General features: G+C 39.0%; 1 protein-coding gene across 1 annotated transcript in view; it reads left to right on the top strand.

The window, feature by feature from the left end:
* LOC105047205 (uncharacterized) overlaps positions 1 to 13,832 on the top strand; it is a 32,392-nt gene that overhangs the window by 7,519 nt on the left and 11,041 nt on the right. The window contains exons 2-3 of the mRNA XM_073259200.1: positions 10,300 to 10,488; positions 11,118 to 11,215. Coding sequence (XP_073115301.1) covers positions 10,323 to 10,488; positions 11,118 to 11,215 — 264 coding nt within the window. The 5' untranslated portion in view covers positions 10,300 to 10,322. The remainder of the gene's footprint in view (positions 1 to 10,299; positions 10,489 to 11,117; positions 11,216 to 13,832) is intronic.

Below are 13,832 nucleotides of genomic sequence, written 5' to 3' on the forward strand. Positions count from 1 at the left end.
TAGAGTCAAAAAATTTTATGAGGCAACCAATTCAGATCGGTTGAGGATCGATCTGATCTTCTTGATGAAGTGAGGGAGCAAGCCTATATCAGAATGGTGACCTACAAGCAGAGGATCGCTAAGTATTACAATGTTTGGGTGAAACCGAAGTCATTTTAGAAGGGTGACCTCATTCTGAGGTGAGCTGAAGTTTCAAAGCCTATTGAGTGAGGTAAATTGGCTCCCAATAGGGAAGGACCTTATCGAGTCACTGATGTAGTTCGTCCAGAGGCTTATAGAATTGAGAATTGAGAATTTGGACGGATCTGTTATCCCCCGTACTTGGAATTTTGAAAATTTCAGAAAATATTATCAATGAAAATACTCTAACAAGCTCTTTTTTGTATGTCATGTCCCCCTATTTATCGAAATTCAATTTTTAAAGAGATAAGCCTTGAAGGGCACACATGTTAATCTGGATTTCGATCCGATAATGCCTCGAAGGGTACACGTCAAACTGGATTTCGGCCCGATAAATCCAAAGGGCACACATGTTAACTCGGATTTCAATCCGGTAAAGCCCTAAAGGGCACATGTCAAATCGGATTTCGATCCGATAAAGCCCCGAAGGGCGCACATGTTAACCCAGATTTCAATCCGATAAAGGTCCAAAGGGTATGAATGTAAATCCGAATTTCAGTCCGATAAAGCCTCGAAGGGCACACATGTTAACCTGGATTCCAATCCGGTAAAGCTCCAAAGGCACGAATGTCAAATCCAGATTTCAGTCTGGTAAAGCCTCGAATGGCACACATGTTAATCCAGATTTCAATCCGATAAAGCCCCGAAGGGCATGAATGTAAATCTGGATTTCAGACCGGTAAAGCCTTGGAGGGCACATGTCAATCCGGATTCCAGTTCGGTAAAGCTCCAAAAGGCATGAATATTTAATCCAGATTCAGGACGGTAAAGCCCCGAAGGGCACACATCAACCCGAATTCCGATCCAGTAAAGCCCCGAAGGGCATGAATATTTCACCCAAATTCCAATCCAATAAAACCCCGAAGGGCACACATCAATGCGGATCTCAATCCGATATAGCCTCAAAGGGCATACGTATTAATTCGAATTTCAGTCTGGAAAACCTTCGGAGGACTTGATCTCCCATCGATTGATAAGTCTTATGCTGAATATGAGACCAAAGGATCTTACATCGGTTCCGAACCAATATGATGTTATATTGATCTTTAGAGCGAGATGATCTTTGGAAGATTATCTTTGGATTCTCTTGAAATATCGATCGCGGATCGAATTTTAAAACTTGATCCGTCTGCAGTCATACAACAAAGGTACGTCTGAATTTTGATTTTAAGTTGATTGATGATAGGTGAATTTAAAGTTATCATTTTTCGATCCTATTGAATTATAAAGATATGTGGTTATTTTATCCTGGCAAGCAATGAAATTCATGAGAATACACAAACAAAATCAGGATGCTAAAAGAAATATTTCTTGCATTAATATGAAAAAAAAGTACAGAAGTAAAAACCCATATTGGGTTTACATGTTCCACAAAAGAAAAAAACAAAAAAGATCTATATCAGGTCAGTACATTTTGAGAAGAAAGAAAATTCCTACTGGATAATCACCGGTGCATTGGAGCTTTTCTTGATTGATTCTTTCTTGGTCTGCTCTGGCTTTTAGTAATATTAGCGGTAGTAGGTTCTACGGCTGGGGTGGACTTCGGTTTCTTGCTGGCCTCGAGGACTTCAGTCTCCACTGGAGGTACCACGGATATGGGCTCTGCGGCGATGGCTTCAATTGTGTTCACCTCGATAGGAGACCGACTAGATTCCTTCGTTGGCTGCTCTGTCACTTCGGGGGGTGACTCGAGATCCCCCTTCATGCCCATCTCGACGGCCACCTTTGGAGTAACCTTAGAGATATCCACCTCAGGATACAATTTTTTGATCAAGTTGCGGCATTGACTGAAGGCGTAATCGTATGCACCCTTGGAGCTCTTGGATACTTCATCCTCGATCTCCTCGGAACCTTGTATAGTCCACCGCCTTAGCCATCTTGTCCTGCTCTTTTTTAACTTGTCTCTTCAAGACCTCTATGGCCTTCTCATGAGCTTCATTAGCCTTTTCGCCTCTCTAAGCCTCGGCTCTAGTTTCTTATTCTTCTCGGCGATAGTATGCAGATCAAAAATCTTCCTTCTGTTCATTAACCTTTTGCTAAAGATCCAGTAGGTTTTGATTTTTCTCCTTCAGTGCCTTCATCTTTTCTTCAAGTTGATATTTGAGTCCCACAGTGAGTTCGGACTCCTTTTTTTCTCCTCTTGAAGAATAATTAAATTGACATCCATGGCCTCTTTATTCTTTAACAGTTAGGCCATGTTCTCATACATGATCTTGAAGTCGATGGTGATCTGCAAGACAAAGGTTCAGATCGGTCATTCACCGGAGTGAAAAAAAAGAAGGAGAGAGAAGAAAAGAAAGAAAAACTCACATGCATGAGTTGCTCGAATCTGTGCTTGGCAATCTTCTCGGGTTTAGTTTTTCGACGTGCCTCCAGATCGACAGTCGGCATCATTGATTCGAGAAGATCTCGGCCTAATCGGGGCCGCTCCAAGAGTGACATCCTTGTCACGGTATCCCCTTCGGTCGAGCTCGATGGGGCCCCGGAGGTTGTGGTCGGCTTGCGCCCGATCTCTTTGGAAGGCGGTGCAGGTCGGGCATTATTCTTGATCCTCACCACCGTGGGTTGGCGAGGTGGGGTTTAGCAATAGGGCCCGGGGAGAATTTTGTGGTCCTCGGGAGACTTCGTTTCTCCCGGAGTTAATCGGAGAAGAGGTCGCCGAAGAAGATTCTGCCTGGGCAGGGGGAGGCACCGCACCTTTGACTCTCTTCGGTGCGGGGTTGGTAGCAGATGGCTTCGGTTGGTCCTTCCTCTTCCTATCCTCTATCTTCATCGGGTTGAACCTCATTTCTGCATTAGACAGGCATTTAAGAATAACGAAGGTAGAAAAGAAATGATAGAGTTGAAGAGTAAAATAGGGTTGAATGAGCCACCTCGTTCCCGAGGAGAATTTCATCATTGGAGTTATTTTGGTGTCCGGACGTCCCCAAGAAGTCCTAAAACCCCATGAAATTGGAGCTCGGATGAAGAAAAAACGGTCTTTCCAATCGTGAATTGAAGAGGGAAGGTCGGGTCCAAATTTATAGTTTTTTCGAGGTGAGAAGTACCACCAACCCTTTTCACTCGGATGCTTTTTTAAAAGGATCAAGGATCTAAATAGGAAATCATAAGATCTATGTGAAGGAAGTTATATATGATTATGAATACTATAATCATCCTAACTGCGTTCAGAGTTATTTGAGTGGGATGGATCCTATAAAAATCAAGGATGTTGCTGAAAAAAGGGGTGCAGTGGGAACCACGGGCCGGATCGAAGGGACTCATCGTAGAAAGCTACACAACCCTCAGAAGGCTCAGATACCCTACCTTCTGGATCTGGTACTATCATTTCATACTCATCGGGTATATTATATTTTTTTCTAAGGGTTAGGAGGTTCTTCTCGATCAAAATAGATCCTTCTATCTCTGGATCGAGGTAGTCTGTGAGATCATGCATAGAAGATTCTGCACTGTGATCCGAACTCTCCTCACCTGTGGGATCGGTTTCAGGATCCTTTCGGGGTGGATTTTCTACCTCAATGGCCAGTAAGGACTGGGTTGATCTAATTTGTGAGCCACCTTCTGTCTCTTTCCCCTCTTTACCTCTCTTGGACATATTTTTTGGGGAAAAATATGAGGAAAAGATGAAAAGAATCGAAAGAGAAAGAAGGGCTACCCTATGACTGAAGGAGAACAAATAAAGGAGGACTGATACCTAAGAGACAGATGAAATCCTCCCAAGAGATGGAGATGAACTTTTTTTCCTCCCGCTCCGGTGAAGCCTCTCACTGTCTCCGACGGCCGCTCAACACAAAGAGACTTCTAGAAACAGTTTGGCAGCACCTTCGCACGATAACAGCAAAAATGAACAGTGATCGGGGGGCAAAAGTCTTTTATAGGCGAACCGACAGTCTGGATTGGCTGGTCCCCTCATCGATTTGTGACACCTGATGTTAATTTGGCGCTTAGTCAGACGGCAGTTAAATGCACCTCCTTCCAAATTTAGTCACGACAGACTCATCCGTGCCAAGTTGATAAGCCAATCAAACGTTGACAGATGGCGCACTCAAACCGTCCGTCTAAGCAATGATGGTAGAAGATTTGGCGGATCATTTTCTGAAAGGTCAGCTCTTTCGTTTTCACTCAAGTAATTAATTTTTATACCCTCGAGGTGCGGCATATTTATTTCAGACGGCGCAATACCAATCTGAAAAGTTTCGAGGTAAAATACGAAGATAAGATTTCTGATCGATGAAAAATCGAGCCAAAAATCGAATGCGGAGATAAGATCTCCTGATCGATGAAGGCTGATCCGAAAGCAAGTTTGGAGATAAGATCTTCCGATCGATTCAAGTTAGATCGAAAATTCAAGTGCGGGGATAAGGTCTCCTGATCGGTGAAAAATCGAACCAAAAGACAAATGTGGAGATAAGATCTCCTGACCGATTAAAATCGGATCAAAAATTCAAGCGCAGAGATAAGATCTCCTAGTCGATAAAAGATCGAGCCAAGAATTCTAACTCGGAAATAAGATCTTTTGATCGATAAACTCCGGTCTCTATGGCAAATGCCTCCCAAATTGGTGAAAATCCAACCTTATGAAGATTTTACTTTCTAGTCTGATCAGGGAATTGTCACCTTGGACATAGGAAGTGGGGGACAAAGTGTTGGTGCATTAAATCGATCTCGAGACATGTGGCATAATTATATGAGATGAAAGAGACGTCAATCTGAAAGTACCAGGTCCCACAGATCAATTAACCGGTAGCAGATTCAGATCGGATTTTTATCGACCTGAACGAAGGACGCCCTGCATTCTATCCGAATGACATCTTGGCTAACAAAGAAATGTTCAGGTCGGGTGTTTACCGACCTGAACCCTGATATCTTACTATCTGGATGAATGTTATGACATCTCTATTTCATCCCAGTCATCTTTCGAGGTGAACTAATAGCGGACTTAATCGTTCCACAAATGTGCACGATGTTTTCTCAACCAAGCCACAGCTGGTCACGATTTCATGTCAAGCTCATATGCACAACTGTACACTAGCTCACTTACAGGTGGCTCTCTAACCGCCTAACAAACTCCTCTAACGGCTTAACAAACTCTGGAATGATCTCCTCAGCCCTTCTATAAATAGAGAGTCAAAGATCCTCCATCGGTAGGTTCTGCTCTCTGAAACTAGGAGAGACTCTATCGATAGAAAATTAGGTCAAATTCTTGGCTTCTACTCAATCTCCTTTAGTTCCACTCAATCTCTCTTGCTCTTCCACTCTTTTTCATCCCGGTTCTCAAAGCTCGAACTGATTTAAGCATTGGAGGGTCAAGAACCAGAGGATCCTCACCCGATTTCTTGACTGGCTTTGCATATTGGAGGAGTTCTCATCAAGTCGCAATGATCACTCCAATCTAGCTTCACTCTAGTCGATCCACTCCACTTCAGATTTTGAGTCTTGGAGCAACAGAAGTCATGGTCAATTAGCAGTGATATGATATGCTCATCATTTAGAACATCCTGTTGAACCAAAAATTTTGAGTATATTGTTGGTAGAATTTATTAGTTTATTTCTGAATCAGGGTTGGCTTTATATTTCTAAGGTTGGTTTGAGGATACCTGAGTCTGACATGTTGGGTCCTGTTCATTTTGTGTTTCAATTGTTAGCAGAAATGAGCTAAAATATGAGAAATCCTGTTCTAAATTAAAAAAAGAAAAAATATAAAATATAGGATTCTTACAGAAACCTGAAAAGAATGGAAAATATTAAAACAGATATAAGGCATGTTTGGCTCTAAAATCATCAATATGTATTCTAAAATAGCATAAAAGAGTAAGAAGTATTCTTTAAGCTGATTAAATCGTGAGATGAAGTTTATTGGTCATGCTTAAATAGTATAATCTAGATCAGCACATTGACTTTTCCATTACATACTGAAAATAGAGAAGCTCTGGTGGAATCTTGTAAATAAAAGAAGTAAAAGCAGAAATCATTCGATGTGTAAGATGAAGAATTGTGTATATCTACTGTATTTTCTATATCATAAATTGGGCACTGGGTGAAACAAGTCTTGTGTTGCTTGGACATCCATGATTTGGATTATTCTTTTTTGTTGCCCATAAAAAATGCAGAACAGACCAAACAAGTAAATACCTGTTTTAACTTCCTTTTTGGTCCAATAGTTATTGACATTAGATTTCTCAGGTGCAACATTGTATTTTGCACTAATTGCACGTTTTGATTCACTTTTATTTATTTGGTGCATGTGTTATCTTGTAGTAGTTTATATTTGATGGACTTTTATGTCGAAGAAAGGGATTGACTGGTTGGCTCTAGACAGTTGTTCCCATAGTTTCCTTCAATCCTAGAGCTCAGTCATCAAGACATGCTGCTTTAAGGCAAGGATGGATTCCATCTTTTGGTGGAAGAAATAAAAGTTGTCAAATAAATCATCATTGATATGAATAGAAATAGGCTTAAAGAAATATGGAATTATAATCAACATTCCATCTATGGAAAGTCTTTTTCTTTTCAAAAAAGGCTTATGCGGACCATTTTACTAGAAAAAATATTAGGTTTTAGTCAAAGGTGCGCTAGGAGGATCATGTGGCACATTTAAGGAAGCTATCATATAGTGTTGTAAAAGGTAAGTATGCCATGGTTGACATACCACATAGTGCCTATATGGTATAGGGATGCATATGCAGGTGGTATTTTTAATATTTAAAAAAAATAAATATATAAAGAGTCGAGCAAGAATATCAAGAATGGTAACACTAATAGCAATAACAATAATGGTTAGTACCAAGGTATGCTGAACCGATACCGCCGGCCGGCGGTATGGTTCGGTACGATTTTTACCGTACCAAACCGATGAAGGCAAGCGACCCGAACCGGAAGAAAAAAAGAGAGAAATAGAGAGAGAGAAAGAGGAAGAAAGAAAAAGAGGGAGGGAAGGAGCCGGGGGGCCGTCGGACAGCCTTCGGTTGGCCGTCGTAGTCGCGGAGGGGCAGTCCACGAGCGCGGCGCCAGGCATGAAATAGGGTGTCGCCCCTATTTCGCAATTTTTTTTAAAAAACCTAGTTTTAAGTGAAGCCGGCAAATAGTTTGTCGGCTTCATGATTTTTGTATTTTTTTTTAAAATTTTCTTAAGTCGGCAACTAGATTGCCGATTTCATAAGTTTAAAACCAAAAAAAAAACAAAAAATCAAAACAGACAGTCGTCTGTTTCGAAAAAGAAGGGGGCGGAGCCACGATGTCTGTTTCGAAAAAGAAGAAAGGGGCGGAGCGTGGAGCGGCTCCACCCGCTCGACTGCCCTCAGGCCATCGACGTCGGCTCACCGCCATCAGGGCCCTCGCGACGGAGGCACCGTCCGTCCGGTAGGTCCCTGCCCCCCCTCCGAGCGCTCTTCTCTTTCTCGCTCTCTTGAAAGCCTATTGGCGATACGGGGTCGGAAGCCCTCCGACGGCCGCAGTCGGTCACTGCCGTCTCCGGCGGCTCCCACCTCCCTCCCTCTCCTCTCTCTCTCTTTCTCACTTTCTCTTTTTTTCCTTCCATACCGCCGTGTACCGAATTTACTGGCCGAATCGTGCCAGTTCCCCACTGATCTGTACGATACGGGATGTACCGGCCGTTTGGCACGGTATGAAAAACCTTGGTTAGTACTTTCTACTCACACAGACACACACACACACACAATAGCAATATTTATGACATTGTTGACATAACTCGCACTAGGCCTTTTTGAAACCCACATCCAGCTTGATCATCTGTCTAAATCTTCCTGCCTGCACGGACCTGCATGAGTGTTGGCTGCATATGCCGCTGCATATTCCTAAGCAGGCCTGCTTAGCATTATGCAGCCAATGTAGCCCAGTCACACATGAATAACTGCATGTAGGGAAGGTGGTGTGGTAACCATTTGTAGTTGCATGTGCTGATTTTTAGATCACTACCAGCACAAAAATATAAATAGTTAGAAGACAGAGAAGAAAATGAACATAACTCACAATGTGGTATAAGCATTAGAAATTTGTGACTTTCAATAGTCACATGTAAGTTACAAAATTTGGAAGTTCATGAAGCCACGAATATTAAGACAAATATCAAGCGCGCACAGTTTCATACTGTAACCATAACCATAAACAGTGTAAACAAGTATTTGTTGCATGGAAACGGAGTTGAGAATCAGATTCAGACATCCATTCATGTGTTTGACTTGGCAAGAGGGACAAAGGAGATGCAACATCACAAAGAAAAATAAATTTAACTAAAATAATATTTAAATATGGTATAAAAGAAATCATTAAAAATATTATTTGTTAAGGTCTTTTGATATACATATTTCCCACCCATACTTCCATTTAGCTTACAGATTTTAGAAATATGACATTTCACAAGGTAACTTTAGCAGTAACTTTCTTGATCAATATCTAGAAGAACAGAAGCACCCTTTTAAATTATTATATGGAGCCAAACACAATGTTGGATGAATCCAACTCTCTATTAATTTTTAAGAACTGAAACTGGAAAAAAAAAGTGAAGTATCCAAGTGTTGACTTGTATGTCATATGCATTTGACATGGATTCTAGGAGCTAGATGCAAATATCTAGGTAATGCAGTGTGTATCAGATATTTTCCTGATTACTTAAATAATTCTTTGATCTAGCTTATGACATAGATACGACCTATTTATTATCATTCCTAGCTGACTTTGTAAGCTGAAATGTTAAACGACTCCCCATGCCTCCCTTGTGCTTGATATTTCTCTCGCTGCCACACAACCCCCGCACCGCCCACCCACCCCCCCTGGCGGTCTTTTTCTTTCTCTTAATAAAAAATTCTGAATGGTATAAATGGAACTGCTATTGACTTGAAAATCTTGCTGAAAACTTTCCAAAAACTGTGTGTTTCTAGAGATGCTTTGATTCTACCATATTTTATGAGTCCAGCCAATGGTCATGCTATGCTATTTTTTCCATGGGTCTAAGGGTGAAAGTAGTATGGATATTATCCATCTGGATCCGTTTTCGTATCTGAATAATCCGGATATGGATAAAAATTTAAGGATCCGACTAACATCCATATCCATATCCATATTCGTCAAAGAAAAATGGATATGGATATGGATAGATAATTATCCGATCCGTATCCGAATATCCGAATCGACATATAATCCTATATAATTTTATATAGTATTTACTAATTTTTAAGAAAAATATAATCATATAAATATATTATTAATTTGATTCATATTTATTTAGTAATATCTTTGATTCTGTAGTTATAAAGTTTGATTATCTACATTATATCCATAATTATATCCATATTTTCAGTATCCGAATTGTATCCGGATCTGTTTAAAATAAATATAGATATGAATTTTTGCATCCGAATAATATCCGTATTTATATTCGTCAGAAAAAATAAATATGGATATAGATATAATGATATCCGATCCGTATCCGATCCGATTTCAGCCCTACATGGGTCTTAAGCTTGATGATCTGGTCATGTCAAAGATTGTTTCCTTGGATTTAGGCTGAGAATCGATCTTCTTGCTGATATTAACCATTTTCTCTTGGATACCTGGTGTTGGGAGATCTAATTCCTAACTTCAGGGACTCACATATTTAGGGAGGGTAATGGGGGTTATGGGTCCCCAGCTTCAGAGGAAACTACTTGATTGACTATTTTTGTGCCTAATATTCTGCATCTGGTTTCAGCTGATGTTTCTGGTTGTAGTTTTCTAAGGCCTTGATTCCCTTTTCTTGCCAAAAGGGGAAAAAAGATTTTCTTTGCTTAACTAATTGAATTTTTTATTTCAAAGTAATGGATGTTGGCTTTAATTTTATTTTGTAAGCAACCCATTGTTATACCCGTATTTTCCTAAAATTGTATCAACTAGCTCTAGCATTATCTCTGGACTGTTTTGGACATGTTATCAGACCTTCCTGAATAATAATCGACTTATGGCCATGGTACATTTATCAATTTTACTCCGTAGTAATGTGAATAGATTTTTGCACTGGTTACTTCTAAAATTATTTTTATTGAAAGCTGAATGGAAATGTAAAGCTGAATGAAACTTTGCAAATTGTGTTGTTTTGCAATTGATGTTTCTCATGTGGCATTGCAGTACATATCTCATGTGTCACTCAAATGCCTGCATTGACAATGAAGAACAAATTAAGCAGGGAATGTGTAAGACGACATGGTCTCCATGTATGCCGCAATTCAACTAAAATATCGAAAGATTCATGCCCTCAAGTTAAAACATTTGAACAGGCAGCTGTATTGGACACTTGTATTCAAAATCATCAGGATGGTAAGTGACGATATGTTTAGCCTTCTAGCCAGAGAAATACAAAGCATAACCAGTCCCATTTCACTGGCTCAACTATGCCTCAATCTTTTGACATTAGAGCTTAAGTCACTCTATGCATGCCTTTTGAAATCTTTTTTCAGAACATTTTTCCTAGATTCTTGTATGTTTTTTATCCTTCATTATTTGACCTATGAAGGAGGATGTTAGCATTTCTTAATATTCTTCTCATTTTGCTCATTCTCCTTCTTTTTGATGTTCATGAAAATGGAAAAAACATAACTAGTATTTCATTAATCCTATCTTTATTGCCCTAGTTTTGAAATTTATTCTTATAAATCCCTGTTACAGGATTATTTAATTATCACATGAATCTCTAGGTTTCTTCTAAACATAACTAGTATTCTTTAAGCATATCTTTATGCTCTAGTTTTGAAATTTATTCTCATAAATCCCTGTTACAGGATTATTTTTTTATCACATGAATCTTTAGGTTTCTTCTGATGGCACAATAGTTTTTTGAGGTGTTAAACGTTCATATAGTGCCCTCTTTATGTTATTCAGAAACCTTTTTGCCATTCCCCTCTGGTTAACTCTTAACAGCTTCATTGGCTGAAATCTTCCAAGTGCAGGTTCTTCAAATATTGACATATCTGGACAGAACATTGTGATCACAGAAGCTAAAGATTTCCGCAACATATTGGATGAAGTTTCTACCCATATTCTGAAGGTAAATATGTGCCTTATTGGTGGTTCTCTTACATACCATGCTGTTTACTCAATATAGATTATGTATAACATCATATGACTTATTTTTTCGTTTTTATTTAAAACCACAATGTTCTGCTTGTATTCAAACCTCCCCCTGCTCTCCTCCATGCAGCTGCCACGATTAACAACTTGGTTCAGGCAACTGATTTGGTCATGTGCAACCACATAATTAATTAAAACCATTTGAGGTTTCAAAAGATAGTTTGTTCATGCATATGCATAAAGTATACATGCTTATGTATTGTTTACACTGTTTAGTTGCTGTATTGATGTTAATTTAGTGGCTTTATTGATGGGATCCTACAGTTGTTAGGCATTGGCACTAGTCAGACTCTAAGTTTTAGAAAGTGATTGAGTTGTTTATTTTTTTATTTGTCTCCTGAAATGATCATTGGATGCTAGTGGCATGGTAACAAAGAAAGTGATTCAGAGGGGGAAAAAAGAGGGAGAGAAAAGTGAAAGAAAACTAGGCAACCATATAGTCATAAGTTGATCATTTTGAGGTTTCTTCTGTTACAATTGAATAAGTCAAGTGAATCCAGATAAAAATGATAGTTTGTTCCTAAATATATTAGGTAAAATCGATCTGTATGAGAAGTATTTTATTTGAAATACAATACATGACGCAATATAAATGGGTATAATTATCAAAGTACAGAGTATATGATGTCGGGTGACTTGGGCAGCTTCTTTTAGTGTTGTAGCTCAGGTTTCAGATTTTCTTTAAGTGGCTCAATCCATTTTCCTAGTCTTTTTAAATTTGCTATACTTGTCCCTAAGCTGGAGTTACAAGACATCAATGAAAGAAAAGGCTCCAGGTACATAAGTGTATGTCGATAATTAGGTACAAAAGAAGAGTGTAATTGGTCTATATCAGAAATATTTCATTTTGGATGTCATATTTGGTGATACATTTTCAGATCTAATTATGACAACATGAGTTTTTTGGAATCAGGTGACTTGGACGAATTCTTCTTGATTTTATAGCTTAGGTGTTAGCAACACTTGGATTACTTGTGATTTTCATTAGGTGGATCAGTCCATTTTGATAATTCTTTCTTTTCCAAGCAATGTTTTCCATATCTGTTTTTGATGGTTATAAAAGATACAGAATAGATGTACATAGGTTGATTCATTGCAAGATTTTAAATCCCACGAGACAGGTTGTCTTGGTTTCTCCATGTAACAGGATGGCCGGCTGTCCTACTTTGTCCCAACAGCTGTCGCGGTAGGTACCCTCTGTGTTTCCCCATCTTCTTTCTTTTTTTTTTTTTTTAATCTTTTTTTCTTTCCTTTATCCTCCTTTCATGCCCTTCTTTCCTTTTTCTTCTTTCTTTCCCTTCGTCCATATGTCCTTCCTTTCTTTCCTTTTCTTCTCCCTTCCTTTCTTTCTTTGATTTTACTTCTTCTTTCTTTCATTTTTCCCCTTGTCTTCTTCTTTCTTTCTTTCCTCTTTGTTCTTCTTTATCCTCATGGATGGGTTTCAAAGCCCTGCCCCCCATCCCTATACTGTTTTCTCATAAGAACGAGATGGGATGGCCAGGATGCCCCCATTCTACCAGGACTCTAAACCTTAATTTACAGTTTCTAATTGTCAAGGAGACATACAGTTAAAGGAGTGGAGATTTGTTGATGGTATGGAGACATGAAAATCTCTGATTAAGGGTTTTTGAAGAACATTTATTGCATATAATCTGTTAAAAAGTTTTTTTTTAACTTTAAACAAACATTAGAGGAGGAATGAAGAAGAGAACTAAGGGAAAAGAAACTCATAAAAAGGAGATGGATTTGGTACAAATCACAAATAGGCGAGTTTTGAGAAAGTGTGCTTAAAGAGTACCATGGAATAAATAACATGCATAAAGGAGCAGAATGAGGAGTTTCAAGTGTGTGTGGTGACATAAATGAGTTTTCTATAATGGTGGGCCAACACCAAGGGCTTCTCCTTAGCCCATATGTCTATACTTTTTTCATATGTGAACTTAGTTGAAAATTAAGAACAAGGTTGAAATGAAGTTGGAAGTATGGAGGAAATCTTTGGAGATAAGGGTTTAAAGAGTGATCATTTTCACTATCTTGGATCTGTTTTATAATATGTAGGCTAATATGAAAACTTTTAAATGGACTTGGAATTGGGTGCAAAAATTGGAGATGTGCTGTGGAAGGTATTTTAATCACATTTTCTTTGAGACTTAGAGGAAAATATTAAAATACAACAATGAGACCTAAGATGTTGTATGGATCAAACGGTCAGGCAATAGAGAGCCCGAGCACATATAATGAGTATGGTGGAGATAAGAGTGCTAACTTGGATGTGTGTTAAGAAAGTTTAGAATAGAAACAAACACATTAAAGGAATTTTAGGAATTGCATCAATTTGAGAAATTTGTTGTGCAGAATCAACTAGATTGTATGGGAATCTGTAATGAAGAAGTGTGGCCCTATTATGCAGAGCAGCACTTTTTTTAAGTGCAGTGGCAAGACAAGACAGAGGTCGATGCCTTTGGCTGATGGTGTTAGTAACCAGGCCAGGTTGAATCTGAATAATATGAAAAATGGTGAGATAGGATTTGGAA

Source organism: Elaeis guineensis, chromosome 6, assembly GCF_000442705.2.
Source record: "Elaeis guineensis isolate ETL-2024a chromosome 6, EG11, whole genome shotgun sequence".
NCBI classification, from domain to species: domain Eukaryota; kingdom Viridiplantae; phylum Streptophyta; class Magnoliopsida; order Arecales; family Arecaceae; genus Elaeis; species Elaeis guineensis.